The sequence below is a fragment of the Mastacembelus armatus genome, chromosome 24 (assembly GCF_900324485.2).
Source record: "Mastacembelus armatus chromosome 24, fMasArm1.2, whole genome shotgun sequence".
Classification (NCBI taxonomy): Eukaryota; Metazoa; Chordata; class Actinopteri; order Synbranchiformes; family Mastacembelidae; genus Mastacembelus; species Mastacembelus armatus.
The window spans coordinates 10,030,067-10,048,416 of NC_046656.1; the positions used below are offsets into that span (position 1 = coordinate 10,030,067).

General features: G+C 40.6%; 3 protein-coding genes across 5 annotated transcripts; 2 read left to right on the forward strand and 1 right to left on the reverse strand.

Moving 5' to 3' along the window:
- The first annotated feature begins 1,199 nt into the window (after positions 1–1,199).
- prpf39 (PRP39 pre-mRNA processing factor 39 homolog (yeast)) lies at positions 1,200–7,546 on the forward strand. Of its 2 annotated transcripts, none has more exons than XM_026318967.1 (15): positions 1,200–1,318; positions 2,258–2,659; positions 2,937–3,133; positions 3,223–3,348; positions 3,585–3,703; positions 3,855–4,022; positions 4,152–4,332; positions 4,753–4,860; positions 4,956–5,120; positions 5,557–5,683; positions 5,844–6,112; positions 6,457–6,641; positions 6,726–6,809; positions 7,026–7,140; positions 7,250–7,546. In XM_026318967.1, the coding sequence occupies exons 2-15, from the start codon at positions 2,290–2,292 to the stop codon at positions 7,337–7,339; spliced, it is 2,304 nt and encodes a 767-aa protein (XP_026174752.1). In that variant the 5' UTR covers positions 1,200–1,318; positions 2,258–2,289; the 3' UTR covers positions 7,340–7,546. The 2 variants fall into 2 exon arrangements, with proteins under 2 accessions (XP_026174752.1, XP_026174753.1); XM_026318968.1 differs by having other exon boundaries at positions 6,726–6,800.
- Positions 7,547–8,334: 788 nt separating this feature from the next.
- Positions 8,335–9,951, forward strand: faua (FAU ubiquitin like and ribosomal protein S30 fusion a). Of its 2 annotated transcripts, none has more exons than XM_026318643.1 (5): positions 8,335–8,407; positions 8,862–8,936; positions 9,048–9,192; positions 9,472–9,527; positions 9,728–9,951. In XM_026318643.1, the coding sequence occupies exons 1-5, from the start codon at positions 8,342–8,344 to the stop codon at positions 9,851–9,853; spliced, it is 468 nt and encodes a 155-aa protein (XP_026174428.1). In that variant the 5' UTR covers positions 8,335–8,341; the 3' UTR covers positions 9,854–9,951. The 2 variants fall into 2 exon arrangements, with proteins under 2 accessions (XP_026174428.1, XP_026174429.1); XM_026318644.1 differs by having other exon boundaries at positions 8,344–8,407; positions 8,855–8,936.
- A 466-nt stretch (positions 9,952–10,417) lies between these two features.
- fkbp3 (FKBP prolyl isomerase 3) lies at positions 10,418–12,210 on the reverse strand. Its single transcript, XM_026318747.1, has 7 exons — positions 12,081–12,210; positions 11,771–11,872; positions 11,575–11,676; positions 11,356–11,491; positions 11,176–11,243; positions 10,981–11,078; positions 10,418–10,779 (listed from the first exon to the last, which is right to left on the reverse strand). The coding sequence occupies exons 1-7, from the start codon at positions 12,183–12,185 to the stop codon at positions 10,725–10,727; spliced, it is 666 nt and encodes a 221-aa protein (XP_026174532.1). The 5' UTR covers positions 12,186–12,210; the 3' UTR covers positions 10,418–10,724.
- Positions 12,211–18,350: the final 6,140 nt, after the last annotated feature.

An 18,350-nucleotide genomic window follows, 5' to 3' on the forward strand; every position in this document is an offset into this window, starting at 1 on the left:
TGTGAGTGTGTGAGGTTGTTTGTCTCTATGTGGCCCTGTGATGGACTGGTGACCTGTCCAGGGTGTACCCCTGCCTTTCACCCAAAGAGAGCTGGGATAGGCTCCAGCAGATCCCTGTGACCCTGGTTAAAAGGAATAAGCAGGTATAGATGATGGATGGATGGATGTTGACCTGTATGTCCCAGTATTTGCTCTTCTAATGCCCTGTGCTTTGCTTTTTTTTTATTTACTTGTCAATTTTAAGCCTTGTTTCATGTATTTGTTTGTGTTGTTTTTCTCCTTTCTTTTATATTAATTTATTTCTATTGTTTATTGCTGTACTACTAGTATGTTGTATCCAAGTGTCAAAACTTTATTTAACATCCTTAAACTTACTTGTGGTGATGATCTTTGTTTCACTCCTATCTTTCATAGCAATATGTATATTTTATGTTTCCTTTACTTTCCCTGCCTTGCTTTGTACACTTTTGATGATCAATAAAGACTTCTTGTAAAAAAGGTGGGGGGTGCTGGGTGGTTTTGCTGTACAGTGCTCTGTAGCGCCTACCAGAGGGGGAGGAGTCAGGAGTCTGAACAGTTTGAGTCCAGGGTGTGAGGGGTCTGCAGAGATGCCACAGAACCACAATATTAACAGAAAGAAAACAAAATACATGAACACAAACAAACAATAAACTATATTAAGAGAGATAGGCTTACATACACTTAATAATCCAAGAACTAGGTCTTTTTTCCCTTAAACAAACAGCATAAAGAATCTTTTTTTTAGATAAGACCAGTGAAAGTATTAGTTATTATTCTAACTGAGAGATATGGATATGAATATTCTTCATAAGAATATTTTAAAGTTGATATATAAACTTGTCATTAATCTCCGGAATGGCAACACTATTTCAAACTTGCAAATTCTTATGCATATGTTATGCAACATAAACAACAGTACAGATTAAATTATACGAGTCAATATCAGCTGGATGTAATGCACATACCTAAAATTAAACATCTACATCACTAATGTAAAAACTGATAGATAATTTCAGTCCAGTAATTTTGACCAGGAAAGTATGAATTTCTGCTTTCTAACGCAATCCTCTGGTAGTCCTGGGGTCAAGGAGCCTCTAAGCAGTATGATCTAACCAAAGAGTAAAGGTTTCTCTGCCCTACACTCGGGAGGTCGGTGAGCTGCGCATGCGCCTACTCCGCCTCGGTTCTTCCGCCGTTGATAAGAATGGTAGACGGAGCACGCTCGGCTGTTGTAGGGTAGATAAAGTGACTTCGAAATCTTCACATATTTTCGGCCAAATTTTCGTGGAAAATACTGGTAAGCTTTCGATACGTGTCTTGAAATAGGCGCAGGGCCGCTAAAAAAACGTGGTGATTCCTTGTTGCTAACGCTAGACTCAACGTTAGCCGGCTAGCTAACGTGGGGAAGCCGCTGGTGCCGACTATTTGCTGGAGACGGAGGCGAATACTTAGCTTATTAAAGGTGTTTCTGCTGGTGTAAAACAAACGAAATAAGGTGACTGTTAAGTAAACTCCCATGGTATGACCCTGGAAAAACTTAAAATTGTAGTTAAGGGACTAGATTATGACATTGACTATGTTCATTTACAGCGTATGTAAACGAGCGCCAACGTGAAGCTAATGTTAACCTTTGGTCTGATACCTTCCAGGAAATAGATGGGAGTCAAGGCCCAACTTCAGATTTAACTTTGAGTATGCAAACAACCTCTGAACATAGTGAACATGGTCTCAAACGACAAACAAGGCCAGCGCTAAAGCAAATACTAAGCAGTTTTGACGCAACGCGAAAGCTAGATAAGCTTTGCTGTAAGTTGAGTAAGCGATCACGTGGTGCCATTATTTTTAGTAGCCAAGGATTTAAACCTGGCCTCCAGTGTAATTTCGGAACAAGAAGGTCACCATTTTTGGTTTAAAGCTACTTAGCTTTCAGTTAACGTGTGAAACGTCAATGTGATTTTGTGCAGCTGAACGCATGGCACGTTTTGCGTCAATACCATTTCCCGCTTTGGTTGTAGTTTTACGGGAAGTTGTAAAATCTGTGGGGTTTTGTTCAACAGAAGTGAAAACATGCAGTAAAAAGAGTTGTGGACATTTCTGTAACCTGTGTTACACTTTAGCAGATTGTGAAAAACATAATTGAAGTGTTTATATTTCGTGTAAGTGATGTTAAAACAATTTTGTTTCCTGCTCTAATTCGCCTGGACTTGTAGTGATAATCCAACCTGCTTTTCCACAGGCCTGCACTTCTCAGACGGTGCCATTACTGGAATGCTGAACACTGAGTCCCCTGCCATGGAGAGCAATGGGGATGCCTTTCTTCCTGATCTTCCTGTTCTAGACCAGGCTTCTGAGTGGCCAATGGACCAGGTTGCTCCAGAGCCATTAGCCAATATTTTGCCGGAGGACTCAGATGTGTCTCAGGGTGCTCCAGAGCAACAGCAGCAACCAAACCAACAAATGAATGCCACAGAGCTGGGATCTGTGGAGAAGGCTGTGGAGCAATTTCAGCTTGCCAGTTCTCAGCTTCTCCAAGATGAGCACCCACCACCTCCACCACAGCCCTCAGAGCAACCTCCAGAATACATAGCAGATGCCATGGCACCAGAGCCAGAGGCTGCTGTTCCAAATGCCAGTCAAGGTATTCAAATTAGCTGGTGTTGCAATATACGTATTTGATATACATTGATGCAGAATTGGTCTTCTTATATGGCAGCAGCAAGATATGCAGCCTAAGTTGTAAATCCTTCAAGTTAAAATGACCACTTTTGCAAAAAGTCATAATTTTTGTTCACAGTATGTGACACTTCTTGAAAAAAAAGTTACACAAAAATCAGATTCTACTGCAATCTGTATATTAGTAACGAATTTATGAAACATGGTTGTCCACTTAAACAATTACTTGTTAATTTCTCCAGAGACTGGGACTGAGGAACCACAAGTGACAGAGGACGGCATGGAGCTGGAAGAGCCATCCAAAGAGACATCACAGGAACTGACTGTTTCTACAGACCCAGAGCTGCCCAATGAGTTTGAAAAACTCTTTAAAGGCTGTGAGGAGAACCCAGAAGACTTCAATGCTTGGGTCTACCTACTACAATATGTGGAGCAAGAGGTAAAAGACTTGAAGATTATTAAAAAAATATATTCTTTGTAATATTTTTCAGATGGAATTAATATCTTTTGGCTGTTATCTCCTTACAGAACGTCCTTGCAGCTGTGAGAAAAGCATTTGATGTATTTTTCCTACATTATCCCTATTGTTATGGCTACTGGAAGAAGTATGCTGATATAGAGAAGAAGCATGGAAATATACAAGTTGCTGAAGAGGTAAATACATATTTTTGACACATGCCTTTGCTTTCATGTTTTCTCTTACACTTTTTAATGCATGTGGTCTTTTAAGCCTGTCACCAGTTAGATTGTTCTGGCATTGCCCCTATTTTATATCACATTATTATGTCTGCTCACAGATTGAAGACAGTAACTGTTTAGGGAAGAGTGAGAAAGAAAGGTATTTTACAAACGAAGAGTTGTTGACAGGCCTGTTTGTTTGATTCCCCAAGGTGTACAGAAGAGGCTTGCAGGCCATCCCTCTTAGTGTGGATCTGTGGCTGCACTACCTAACCTACATCAAAGAGAACTCAGACCTTAGTGACCCACAGACTGAAGGACACATTCGAGCGTGAGTACAAGACTTATTTTAAAGCATTTTTTCCTCCTACTTGTCTTATGTCTCTCTTATTATGGATGATGCAGAGTCATTTTCAGCAGCCTGTGGGCAAATGAGACAAAAATGTATTCATAACGTTTCATTTTTCTTTTTCTGTCATTAGTTCGTATGAACACGCAGTGCTAGCAGCGGGGACAGACTTTCGCTCAGACCGTCTGTGGGAGTCCTTCATTAATTGGGAGACAGAGCAGCAGAAGCTGGCTAATGTCACTGCTATCTATGACCGCATCCTGGGCATCCCAACCCAGCTATATTCCCAGCACTTCCAGAGGTAGGGGCTACAACAGGGGAAAAAAACACTTTAGTTTTGGAGTGTTTAGTTTTGTCACATCCTTAATCATACCTCAACTACACTGGATCACTGTAGCTGGAGAGTGAAATTATGATTTTATCCTTGCAGGTTTAAAGATCATGTACAGAACAACCACCCCAAACACTTCTTGTCAGAGGAGGAGTTCGTTCAGCTGAGGCTTGAGCTCTCTAAAGCTAATGTAGCAGCGATGGTCGGCGATGATGGCGAGACACCCGCTGCTCAGGAGGAGCTACCACCTGGGACAGAGGATCTTGCGGATCCTGCTAAGGTATAAGCCCAATTGCCAATCCTGCTGGGGAGAAATTACTGCTTGCAGGGTTTAGCAGGAGTTTGCCTGTTCTCCATGATGAAATGGAAAGAAAAATTTGTTCAGGTTTGAAGAGGTGTCTTTATGTCAGCAGCCAAGCCAATGAATGCCAGTCGGGATTCAAGTTGGCGTCCAGTCAGGGACTCGCTAAAGTAAAAGGATCACCTGAGGCCCACTGACCCCAGCATCTGCACCCGGGGGCTGATATGCAGGGTGCATACATACCTTCCCCCTCTACAGGCTTGTTAACTCTGGCAAGCTCATGGTGATGTAAATCCTTGGCTGCAGGACTAGTAGTTTTTACATCAAGTGGAGAATGTGATGTGGTGAAGCATACACAAGGTTGTTAACCATGTGTATTTCTGTGTGTTTGTCTTTTAGAGAGTAACAGAGATCGAGAATATGCGCCACAAGGTGATCGAGGTTCGCCAGGAAATGTTTAACCACAACGAGCATGAAGTCAGCAAGCGCTGGGCCTTCGAGGAAGGGGTATGTGTTGTGTATAATTCACGGTAGTATAACTTGTTTCAAAAGTAATATTCTTTTTATTCTTAAAAAAGTTAATAAAAAGTTTGTCTTTTTAGATAAAGAGACCGTACTTCCACGTCAAAGCCTTGGAGAAGACCCAGCTGAACAACTGGAAGGAGTACCTGGACTTTGAGATTGAAAACGGGACTCCAGAGCGCGTGGTTGTTCTTTTTGAACGATGTCTCATCGCCTGTGCTCTCTACGAAGAGTTCTGGATCAAGGTAATGCAACCGCAAACCTTGCTCTCACTCCCGCTACTTCCCTGCACTTCCCCATCAACGATGAATTCACATCGACACAGTAAATCGTCCTGCACTCTCTTTGCGTGTAACGTTGATATGTGACTGTATCTGTTGTATTAGGGGATGGCCAGCTTGCCACACAAGATTTGACTGCAGCATTTGCCAACTACTACGTTGCATCTTCTTCGTCTCCCACTACCTTACAGAAACTTATCTAATTGGTTCCATGAAGGTGCTGATGGGTTTACAGAAAATTTCTAAAAACGATCTTGTCAATGAAGAAATTCACTGCTTCTGTCAACAAAAAATTTAGGTTTAAAATGTCTTGTCTCTTTTGCCTTCCTCTTTCTCCTCTGTTCTTTTTCTGTCCTCTCCTGCATTTCTTCCAACTTGCTTTCTCTTTTTCACTCTGAAGTATGCAAAATATCTAGAGAACTACAGCACTGATGGTGTGAGACATGTCTACAAGAAGGCGTGTACCATTCATCTGCCCAAGAAACCATCCATTCACCTGCTGTGGGCAGCGTTTGAGGAACAGCAAGGTAAGAGGCACTCAGTCAAACCAAAATGTACATTGAACACAGTGGTCAAATTAAACAAGCAGACTAAACGTGCACATAAAAATAAGAGACTAAAGACAAAATACTTACAGTTTTACTTGGGTTAAGTCCTGCTGACAGTGATCTGATGCTCTTTGCCCAGGCAACGTCGAGGAGGCTCGTGACATCCTGAAGTCCCTGGAGGCAGCAGTTCCAGGTCTAGCCATGGTACACCTTCGGAGGGTCAGTCTGGAGCGTCGCCACGGAAACTTGGAGGGAGCAGAGGCGTTGTTGAGGGAGGCCATGGAATCTGCCAAAAATGCTACAGAGACATCTTTCTATGCTGTGAAGCTGGCAAGGCAGCTGATGAAGGTGCAGAGAAGTCAGAGCAAGGCCAGAACGGTGCTGCTGGAGGCTATTGAAAAAGACCAGGTGAGAACAGGTTGACCTCTTCATCATGTGCATTCATAGCCCTCTGTAGAGGCCTGTTAACTTTCAAACAGGCCTGCAGACCGACATGCTCTACCACGATTATTCATACACTTCTTCTGTAATACCACACAGCGATGCAGGCTGCCTCTCAGCAGCTCAAATTACAAATGGGTCATGTTTTAATTTGCTTCTCATTCAACAGGTCTTGGTTTTAAATTTTAACCCCCCCCCCCCCGGAGGCACTGCATTAAAAAATATGCTATTAAAACCAACCTGTTCAACTCTTTCCCATGTCTGCATTGCATGTGTGGTTAGATACACTAATATTCTTGTGACTTTTACAGACTAATCCAAAACTGTATCTGAACTTGCTTGAGCTGGAATACAGTGGAGACGTGACACAGAATGAGGCTAAAATCTTGGCTTGTTTCGACCAAGCCTTGAACAGCCCAATGCCCCTTGAGTCCCGCCTCCTCTTCTCCCAGCGCAAGGTCGAGTTTCTTGATGACTTTGGCAGTGACATCAATGTGTAAGTGTTTACTTTTACAGTTAGTAATTGGATAAACAGACCTTTCTGTCGTTATTGATATTGTATTAATTTTATTCTGTTTAGGCTTGTGGCTGCATATGAGGAACAACAGAAACTACAGAAAGAAATTGAGTCTACAAAGAGGAAAGCCGAGAACGGGTATGACAGGTGGATAACGGAACAGGGCTCGGGTCACATCAACACATAAACATAATTTCACAAATGTTCCATTTAGCTTGCCAACAGTGGATACAGTTGTCCTGTTGTTTCTGATTGTATCTCAGTGGATGGGCAATCTGCAGTGTTCACACAATATTAAACTGGAACAAGCTGTATTTGAGATACTTGATGGGATTTTACTAATTTGAACTAAACTGTCTCCAGCTCTCAGGAACCTGATGCCAAGAGACAACGCGTGGATGACGGTTCCTCAGGTGCAGCAAACACAATGACAGACATGCAGGCAAACAACTCTGCTTACAACTACAACTGGTACCAGGTAGGTTTCATATCGGTAATTTTCAGCAGCACTGAAAAAGTTTTCCATACTTTCAGTTCTGGTCACACCAAACATGCGAACTCACTTTTTTCCCCTCCTTTTTTTTCAGCAACAATATGGCGGATGGGGACAAAACTCCTGGGGACAGTACAACCAATATGGCCAGTATAACCAGTACTACCCTCCTCCTCCTACATAATGGACAAAAGCCTGGATGGAGACTCACAGATCATATGTTTTGTCCCACCTACATCTCTGAACAGGACTTTGTGACAGGGTGTCATGGAAATTTTAATCCAACCACAGAAGTAAATTGGTTCCTTCCTAATCAGTGCTAATCAGTTAAATTGGGGTTTCTAGTAATCGGTTGGAATATAATACACAGCCCTCCATGGCAGTTATGCTGTGTTGTCAAAAAACAAGTGCTGCATTCATCATCTCTTACACTGGCTGCTTTTTGAGTTCTTTAATGCATGTCATTTGTGAAGGCGGATTTATTTTCCCGGTGTGATAAAGGCTTTGTAATTTTTAGATCAGCTTAGTTAGGTCTCTTTCCTTGTTTCAACTTGCAAAGGAGGCATTTATTGATGTAACTCTGTCATGTGTTTCTCCTTCCTAAACTGAAAAGATTTTTACTGGTTGTTTCCATGAGAAGTGAAAACTTCTTTTTCTTTTTTTTTTTTTATTTTGACTTGATTTCATAATAAAGAGATTGATATCCTTAAGTGTCTCATTGGTTTAATCATCGTTTTGATTTGTCTTAAACCATAGCTGATGATCTCATGAGCTATTAAAAGACAGTACACATAATCTGACCATCATATATTAAGTACAGCAGTTACATTTTACTACCAACCTTTAACTGTATGCCAAGAGCTTTGTGACTTTGTACATTTTCTGTCAAGCGTAAATAACTTAAAACTTACTGTTTAAATCTTAGCATTCCTCGGATTAATGAACTTATGTTTAAATGAATCAACCAATTAAAAACGGGGCAACTTAATTATCCAGTTAACCAATGATAAGCATCTGTTTGGGCAGATGTAACAATTGTTATATACTTTAAGACGCCTCGAAATTTTGAGCTATAAAGGTGCAAGGTAGTAGGTTATTGATCTATATTTGTTAAATCCAATTATCGATCGCCATCACTGTCCGATGGGCGTGGCCTCGTGAGCCAGAACGTTACGTAAATCCGCACATGCGCAGTACCAACGTTGAGACAGCCCTTTTCATGCCTAGCGTTGAACGACTAGCATCAAACGAGGTAAGGCCTGTGAAATATAGGTGAAAATTCCTAATTATATTAACTCCTCTCAGCTTTCGCTGCATAAACATAGCTACAGTGTTATTATGTATCACAAACTACACCTTATTTGGACCACATACGGCTGTTTTATGTGTTTTTATACGAGTTTATGAAATGCGTGCTCCATGTGGCTACAGTGAAGCTAGCATTAGCATTAGCTAGATGTTGGAGCGCATTGATTCTCCTCACTTTTCACCTTCACAGCTTTTTTTGACAGGGTACACGTTTTGTGGTGTTACTCCTCATTAACGCTAATCTCACATATAGTGAAACTTGGCGGGATTTGCAGCCAGTGTTTGCTGTCACAACTCAATTCAGAGACACAAGCTAATTTCCGCATTGATAACTTTAGCCTAGATAATTAGTGAAGTCATAACTTGGTTACCTTTGTGTTTTTGTTTCCAGCATCAAGATGCAGCTCTTCTTGCGTGCCCAGAATACTCACACCCTTGAGGTGACCGGACAGGAGACCGTCGGACAGATCAAGGTAAAATGTCTACAAGTTAGAGAAAATAGGTCAGACATTTGACTTTACAGTAGTCAAATAACTTATAGATTGTTAAGAACATACGTCTGTTTGTCGGTGTCTCCCACACAGGCCCACATCCAGGCTCTGGAGGGTCTCCTGGTGGAGGATCAGGTGCTGTTGCTTGCTGGTTGTCCACTGGAGAATGATGCATCCCTGGCATCCTGCGGTGTCTCAGAGCACTGCACCTTGGAGGTAGCTGGCAGGCTGCTGGGAGGTCAGTATCCAGATCTACACACATGCACACAAGCTACCCTGCATATACCATCAGTCATAATTGGTGCATCACACTTCATTTTTCATTTAATGCCGAATTGGAGTTTGTTTGGAGTATGCCACTTGGTCTCTGTAGCAGAAGGGGTGGTATCTAATGAATGCTCAAATACCTCAACAAAATGGTTCAGGAGAGACAGTTATTTTCATGCATTGATGTCTTAAAAAAATATTGTTTCTTAAATGTTCTGATAGTACTTCTCTACTCCTTTCTTCCCACCAGGTAAAGTTCACGGATCTCTGGCCCGTGCTGGAAAAGTGAGGGGACAGACACCCAAGGTAAGAACTAATTATACTTTTTATGTTCTGCTAGAATAATATAATAATGCTTTTATGCCATGTGTATTTTTTTTCTTGGGTTTTAATTTATTTGTATGCAAAACTGGCTACTTTTATATTTTTGAAGAGATAACTATCAAATGAATACATTAAAATTGACCTTGGAGAAATAAGTGACTCTTTTGTGTCATTTTGTCCAGGTTGACAAGCAGGAGAAAAAGAAAAAGAAGACCGGCCGTGCCAAGCGTCGCATCCAGTACAACAGGCGCTTTGTAAATGTTGTGCCCACCTTCGGAAAGAAGAAGGGACCCAACGCCAACTCTTAAGTGCTTCATTCCAATAAGGAGAAACACGGCCTCCACTCATCTGTTTTTCCCAAGTTAAATGTTATCCTGTACAGAATAAAAATTTGGCTTGGACAAAATGAACAGCGTTTGGTGTGTCCTGCATTGGGGAAAACCAGTAATTTCTTTTTTTTTTAGTCAAAGAATAACACCTGTACCTGACACCACTGTTTAATTACTTCAGAACCACTATCTAATAACTGCAGTTCATGGTGTTCACTGGAAGCAGAGGTTCAACAGCTGTTTATCCTGTTGCCTCATTTTTACTGTCTGAAAAACAAAGGGTGCTGGCCGTTAAAAGGTGTTCTTCAGATGAACCTTTTTGTGTGTTAGAACTAAGTCTGTTATGTATGTATTAACACCTTTAGCTAGAATTTTTCAGTTGAATCTGCAAGCCATAACGAAGCAGCATAGCTAAAGCAAATCCAACATAACATCCATATATATATATATATATTCATATGTGACATGACAGCTTTACCCCGACTACAATGGCAGAAGTTCTTCCTGCTAACACCATGCTGTATTAACCCCATAATGTAGACATCCATTGTAACTGAGCATCTGAAACATTTATTCACCATTTACATTGTACATGCAAAAATCTTGAGTTTCAGGGAGTCTCATATTTACATTATTGACAAGCAATCCTACATTGGATGAAACTTAACGCTGTAATAACCAATAATCGTTTCTTCTTAATCTCGCCTTATGTTCAGCTCAGACTTGGGTAACTGGACACACAATCCAACAATCCAAATGTCAATGCAACTTAAATCTTTTACAGCAAGACCTTTAAATATGTGTCCTCTCCATCCTTGAAATGTAATGCATGCTGGTCAAGATTTGTCAGTTAATCCACTGACACCAGCTCAACCTCAAAAATCAGCTTTGCATTGGGTGGAATTCTGGTAGAGCTGGAATTAAGGAAAAGACCGAAATCAAAGCTGCAAGACAAAAAATGAACCTGATAGTGACCTTCTGTGGACGCAGGAAAATTAGAAAATCTTCCTATTAAAATGAACAGAGTATCACATTACATTAAAACACTTATGTGTGAAAATGACATGAACACGATGAGTCACAGAACTGCCAAAAGAAAAGGATACTTGGAGTCGGGGAGACCCTTCTTTCCATAGGCCCACTCTGGTTCGATCTCCAGTCTGGCTGTTTCACCTTTGCTCATTGTTAGAAGAGCCTCATCCCACTATATAAAAGGTCAGTGATTACTGATGATGTAGTGGAAATAAGTGTCACATTTTGATGCAGAGAGAGGAAAACAAAAAAAAACAGGGATATCTTACTCCTCTGATGACTTTGCCCATGCCAACTTTGAAGCTCAGTGGTTTAGCCTGCTTCTTCTTTCTGGCTCCTGTAGTGAAAGACAACCATATTGGTTTAAAACAGAGTCTGCATTGTAGGTTACTGATTTAATCTATCATATTTGGGTGGAATATCACTTTAAGGTGCAGGCCCTGTCGTACCTGCGGGAATATTAGTGTCAAACACGGTGCCGTCCTCCAAGGTACCAGTATACCAGCAGCTCACAGTGTCTCCTTTTTTTGGGAAGTTTGACTTGTCACCTTTCTTCAGCACTGACTTGGTGTACTTGGGAGGGCCCTAAGAAAAACAAAACAAAACAAATTGATGTATGTGCAAAGCAAAAACCAATTTTTTCCAAATTCAACATCCAAGACCAGTACCTCATCCACAACCTCCGTTTTGACTTCTTTGGGTTTTTCCTCAATTTTCACAGCTTTAACCTGCTCAGTCACTTCTTCCACTGGTTCTGTGCCTTTAAACCTCTGCAGATAAAACACACACACATACATTTATTTACTGTACAGATGAGGCCCCATCCTCAGTCATGCACTGTCAAATAAATGACCATCACGTTACTTTGCTTTCAAAGAGCTGGTTGTAGGCAACGACCAGCTGTTCTTTCTTCGCTGTCTTTGCGACATTTTTTATGTTTCCCAACAGTCTGTGTTCATTGAGGAACTGGAAGAGAGAGAGAGAGAGAGAAAAAAAAACATCATAAACAAACAGTAAATGCAGCAGTTTCTGCTCCTGGTAACCCTAAATGATGAGGTGCAGGGTTCAGGACTCTGCTGCACAAACAGCGCCCTGTCCTCATGGGGTCCCCTCTGACCAGACTGCAGCTCAAAGTGAGCCCTGAACCGGCGTCACGACGAGCCATGCAACATACCGAGTGGGCTGCATTGTCCTGAATGAACTTTATTATGTCTTTTTTGGGCAAGTCGTCACTGTTCAGCTGCTCATCGCTCCATTCCCGTGTGGGCTCAGCGGCCATTTTGAGAGGCGTACTGATGAACTGTGACCTCGTTACGTCATAATAAAAAGTGCCAGACTAAAAACAAATACACTTCGCTATTATGAACTTTGTTTTTTTTGTATTTGTAATTCATCCCATGGATCAGATGATATTCTTACGAAGTGAAAGAATCAAAATATTAAAATAAAATAAATATGCAGTGCGCAAAAGCAATTCAGCACCAGTAACAACGAAAACTGAATGAACCAGAATATAAAAATAAATAAAATATATCATATATGCACATAATATAAAACGTCACTTAATTCAGGTGCGCCTATGGTTAAAATTAGACACTTAATGCCATAACAGGGAGTAGCAATTATAGGTGTGTATCCTGCCACCTAGTGGACAAATATAGGTGTTACTTTGTATTACAGTATAGAGAACATACGGATATGAAATGTTAGTCAATCAGTGTAGTTAGCAAATGAAACACATTCAGAAAAGCACAAATATGTTACACTTTCTTGGTTCAGATTTTTATTCTATTATACATTATAAAAAAAACTTTAAGATTCGCTGGTGGAATGAGGAAGTTCAGGAGTGTGTTAAGAGGAAAAGTTTATCTAAGAAGAAGTAGGACACAGAGGACAGAAGAGAACAGACAGGAGTACAGGGAGATGCAGCGTAAAGTGAAGGCAGAGGTGGCAAAGGCCAAACAAAGGGCTTATGAGGATTTCTATGGTAGGTTGGACTCTAAGGAGGGAGAGGTGGATTTGTACAGGTTGGCGAGGCAGAGAGACAGAGATGGGAAGGATATGCAGCAGGTTAGGATGATCAAGGACAGGGATGGAAATGTGTTGACAGGTGCCAAGTGTGATGGAAAGAAGGAAGGAGTACTTTGAAGAGTTGATTGAGAATGAGGAAAATATTACAGAGCACAGAGTAGAAGAGCTGACTGTTGTGGAGCAGGAAGTAGCAAAGATCAGTAAGGATGAAGTGAAGAAGGTGGTGAAGAGGATGAAGAGTGGAAAGGCAGATGGTCCTGATGACATACCTGTGGAGGTATGGAAGTGTTTAGGAGAGGTGGCAGTAGAGTTTTTGACTGGGCTACTTAACAAGATCTTGGAGAGTGAGACCAGCAATGTTGTCTGGTTTAGAGACAGTGGCACTGAGACAAAGACAGGAGGCAGAGCTGGAGGTAGCAGAGCTGAAGATGTTGATGTTCTCTCTGGGAGTGACGAGGATGGATAGGATCAGGAATGAGGACATCAGAGGGACAGCTCATGTTAGATGTTTTGGAGAAAAAGCCAGGGAAGCCAGATTGAGATGGTTTGGACATGTTCAGAGGAGGGACAGTGAATACATTGGTAAAAGGACGCTGAGGTTAGAGCTGCCAGGAAGGAGGCCTAGAGGAAGACCAAAGAGGAGGTTCTTGGATGTAGTGAAGGAGGACATGAGGATAGTTGGTGTGGGTGAGGAGGATACAGAGGATAGGGTTAAATGGAGGCAGATGATTCGCTGTGGCGACCCCTGAAGGGAGCAGCCGAAAGGAAAAGAAGAAGATACATTATAAATTTGTTATACTTTTTACTTTTGTTCTTTGGTAGCAGTCAGAGGAAAATCCTTTGATCCTTTAAAAGTAGAGCCCTTTTCCATAAATTACGTACTAATATTAATTCAAGTAATAGACAGACAGACAGACAGACAGACAGACAGACCTTCCTTGTTTATGCTTCCTTAATTTATTTTTCTGACTCTGTCTGTCAGGACACTTTAAATAGAGCAAATGTTCAACTATAATTAGGCCACATTCAGATTCTCTTCCACACAGTGCATTGACATTACAATCATCTCTACTGTGTTTACATATTAGTTATGTAAAGTTAATTCTCTACATTTCAATTAAATTAAAAACATCAACCTGCCCAGAGACTACAGAGGAAAATGTGCCTTTGGGCTAATCTGGCAGATTAACATCCATTGAATGTTGATTACGTAAATAAATCAATGACATGAGATTGAGGTTTGATGAATACAAAACTAGGACAGCTCCCATGTTATACTGTAAGTGAATATAATCAGTACAGTCCTTTACTCCCCTGCCAACATTTATAAAAATGCTTCACTGTTTTCTGGTGTTTGGAAGATAGCTTCAGGTGCATCAACACCGCCTTCTGCAGTGAGCTCTTTTAGTTCACTTAATTACATCATTTGCAAGGGATCATGTACAAAACCCCTTAATATCAAACAAGGAGCTCTATTGCAGCAGATTTAACTTCCATCTGCTAATTTCTGCTTCATCTTCAATATTTTTGGGAAGCTGGCATCACCAGTTACGCCTTATAATTATAGCTATTATAAAAACGAAACCTAATATTTAGAACTATTACAGATGAACATATTGCAGACTACATCCACACCTGTCAGTATGTGAATACTGCATCTGCTCAAATCTTATGTATGCTTTTGAAAGGAAGAAGCTGCAATAAATATAAATAAATATATTTAATCTGTATTTGTAACACAAGTTTTTGTAACAGTAGGCTTACCCTATAGCATTTGAACATAAACCTATACAATCATTATGCTATTCATGTTGATTAAAACACTTTTCTGCCAAAACATATATTAGGTTTGGAGATTCTGTGCACTAAAAATAAACAGGTAGTCTACAGATGACTGGACACTTGAATTTTAATAACTGCATATATAAAACACCCAACTGTAAATCCCATTAAACTGTTTCCCAACCAGACATGTAGCTTTATTCTGCATGAAGAGCTCCATGTAGGAGGTTGCTATAGTAAGCAACTCATGTGTTTTGTCAGTTTGTGCCTCCTGCTGCTTTTCTCAGAGTTAACATGTCAGTCTCATCTTTTTTGCATCACCCAGCCTTTCTGTTTGCACCCCGCTGTTAGATGGGAAATATAGGATTCATGCACCCACAGTGAGATCTAGCCTAAAAAAGGCTGCACACAAAAAGGCCTGCATAAATGTCTCATAACTAGCCTCGCTTGTTTCCTTCTATTCATCAATACTCTTGAAAAGCAGCAAGATTAAATGATGATGATGATGATGTGGATGATGATGATGATGATTTGCCACCACTATGTCTAGCTGTAAAAAAGGGTCATGCAGGGCTTTTGCCCTAGTTGGTTACTAAGCAACAACGGTGACACTGGGTGAGACACTCATGAGGAAGAGGAGAGAGCTAATTATCTCTTTAGAGGAACTCTCTCAGGTCTCATTTCACCTCCTCTGTTGTTTGTGAAAGATAAGCAGCCACAACATACAAACTCAGGAGAACTGAAATAATTTCATCTCTGTATATTACGTTATAACTCTGTACATTATAAAACGAGATATAAAGGGAAAAAAGAGGAGTTTTCCCTAATAACCTAATATTTATCTGTATAGTACAACCAGGTTTTTGTTATCATTTGGCCTGGGGGCCTACTTAAAAATCTCCTTCTTTTATCCCTTTTGTCTTTTCCATTCATTCCTATGCCGTGAGCATAATGTTTGCTTTTGCTCTTTGCAGTGCTGAGCATCTCACTCACTGTTTATGAGCGTCTGGGTGAATCTTGCATCACTTCAGGAGAAAAGACAAGGCTGTTTGAGGATCATGCCTGGTGTGTCGTGTTGTGATGAAGTATTTCTTAGGAATGCAAAGCTGAGGAGCTTAAATGAGCTCACATATCAAGAGATGGAGGAATCTAATTTGATGCAGCTTCTGAGAGCTCTTCATATCTACAGGTTACACAAACAAGTAATACACATTCTCTAAGATGTGCCTCCCTGCACGGGGAGTGCAAACAATATAATCCTCAAGTCATGTTTGCAGAACTATGCCCTTGGTTACACTCCATTCATGCATGTGCACTGTTAGTCCAAAGGTTTAGAGCAGCCTTTCAATAATGGCTAACTCTCAGGCAGTGTATTTAGTCTAATATTATGTGATTGAACAACATAAAATGAAATCATATAAATTTATCATTGAACGTGTTCAAGACTCACTGGGAAGGCTTACTGAAACACTTGTATTGCTAATGTTATAGTGACTTGTAGGAAAAGTCAACAATGTTTGAGGGGAACAGGTTGTAATTTGCACCAAAACCAGATGAGATACTGTAGATTTGTTGTAAAGGTGATATTAGAATGTCACATTTTAATGTTAATATTGGTCATTTTTCAATGAGATATTTTTTCTTATTCCTCAGGGTAATAACATTTTGCCTTTTCTCTGTGCTGACCTGACATTTACCTCTGATCACAACTGTCAAGTGTCTTACAGCGTTCGACCAAGACCTACAGTACAGTTCTATATTTATGGAGCTATGAATAGTCAAACTATCAAATATTAATGAAATTCGTAATTAGTTATTAAATGCATGTATATATTAAGCTTTCATATGATAAAACACACAGGACATTCTGTCAGCTGCCAGACCCACCTATGAGAGATCAGTGTGTAATGTTTCAGTATATATATTACTAGAGATTTAACCAAAATGCTAAAATATGCTGGTTGAATCTTTTTTTTCTTTTTTTGGTTATTTTAATACAGCAGCACGGTGGATGAGTGGTTAGCACTGTTGCCTCACAGCAAGAAGGTTGTGGTTCGCAACCCGGCCTTTCTGTGTGGAGTTTGCATGTTCTCCCTGTGCTTGTGTGGGTTTTCTCCAGGTACTCTGGTTTCCTCCCACAGTCCAAAAACATCTATGTCAGGTTGACTCTAAATTGAGTGAGTGTGAGTGTGTGAGGTTGTTTGTCTCTATGTGGCCCTGTGATGGACTGGTGACCTGTTCAGGGTGTACCCCTGCCTTTCACCCAGAGAGAGCTGGGATAGGCTCCAGCAGATCCCCTTGACCCTGGAATAAGTGGGTATAGATGATGGATGGATGGGTTATTTTAATAAGGTAAAAATAGCATACTGCCAAAACATTTTAACCAAGGTTTCAATTTTTTCCATCCTAATGACACTGTTGAGTCCATAAGAGCATTCTATGTATTTATCTATCTATGTATCTCTCTGTATCTATCATCCATCCACAGTTATTACAGATGTAACGGTTCACTCTGACTGCAGTTACAGCCTCCAACCTCAGGGTGGTAGTACGCACACATTGTTAATGGGTGATGCAGGTTCTGTTCTACACATACAAAAGATTGATATTTTCAATATATGATTTACATGAAGAGTTGACAGTAAGGAAAATGGCAATGATTCATTCTGTTGAAGAGCACAACAATAATAAATGCCATAAAATATGTAAATAAATTACAGGTGCAGGCTGATGGAAAGAAGGGTTGCAAAGCTGCTCTGCCACAGAGTAAACAATCAATTGTCTGCGTGGATGGTGTAAAAATACTCAGTATTTATCTGTTTTTATGGATGTGCAGAAAGAACAGAATAGTCATTGTGTGTGTAAACATTAACTTGCTTGTTTTCTTTGAGATATGCTACAAAAGGAAACTTAATTACACCTTGTTGAACTTGGGTAACTTTTGTGTCCTCTTTAACGAGATGTATTTTGAATCAAATCAATCAGCTTTCTGGTGTTGTTAATGAGTGGACTCAGCGAAAAGTACAGGAGAAAATATTGAGCCATCATGTCATTCTTTTTTATCCAGCCCGGGCTTTTTAAGATATATTCATTTGCAGGACTTGCGTTTCTTCATTAACCTTCTCTTACCTCTTTGAAACAAATAACCTGAGGATAACGTCTTCAAAGTGAAAGGAGAGAGAGAGAGCAACAACAGGAGAAAGGTCAGCTGGTCAGATGGTCAGTCATTTGAATCATCAACGATGTAATTACTTAGGCTTACCGAACGGTGTGCAGGGAACAAACCAGAGACGTGACATTTCTCCTTCAATGCCAGACAGGAGTAGATGGGCCTTGAAGATATCATCTGCCCTGACACAAGTGAAGCAGCCAGTGTGCAGCTCCACTCTTAAGGCATTTTTCCACATTTCCATTTACTACTCCTACTCATACCAGTGGAATTAAAGGCTTTCATAATGGAAATCATCCTTCAGTGCCCCTTGGTCCACTGTGTATAATGTGTTTTCAGCTCAAAGACTAATAAGCTCCCTCTAAGCCATATGGCAATCTGAGCTCACCTGCCTGTGCACTGGGCTGTGAGAACGTCTCTTAAGCTTCATATGGAATATGATTCATATGCTGCTTCTGCTCA

Coding starts and splice junctions, on each gene's coding strand:
- prpf39 (XM_026318967.1), top strand. CDS start 2,290: ATGCTGAACACTGAGTCCCCTGCCATGGAGAGCAATGGGGATGCCTTT. Junction 3,134..3,222: donor TACAATATGTGGAGCAAGAG/GTAAAAGACTTG, acceptor ATCTCCTTACAG/AACGTCCTTGCAGCTGTGAG. Junction 4,861..4,955: donor GCTGGGCCTTCGAGGAAGGG/GTATGTGTTGTG, acceptor TTGTCTTTTTAG/ATAAAGAGACCGTACTTCCA.
- faua (XM_026318643.1), top strand. CDS start 8,342: ATGCGCAGTACCAACGTTGAGACAGCCCTTTTCATGCCTAGCGTTGAA. Junction 9,193..9,471: donor AGCTGGCAGGCTGCTGGGAG/GTCAGTATCCAG, acceptor TCTTCCCACCAG/GTAAAGTTCACGGATCTCTG. Junction 9,528..9,727: donor TGAGGGGACAGACACCCAAG/GTAAGAACTAAT, acceptor CATTTTGTCCAG/GTTGACAAGCAGGAGAAAAA.
- fkbp3 (XM_026318747.1), bottom strand. CDS start 12,185: ATGGCCGCTGAGCCCACACGGGAATGGAGCGATGAGCAGCTGAACAGT. Junction 11,873..12,080: donor AGGACAATGCAGCCCACTCG/GTATGTTGCATG, acceptor TCTCTCTTCCAG/TTCCTCAATGAACACAGACT. Junction 10,780..10,980: donor AAGGGTCTCCCCGACTCCAA/GTATCCTTTTCT, acceptor CAGCTCTACCAG/AATTCCACCCAATGCAAAGC.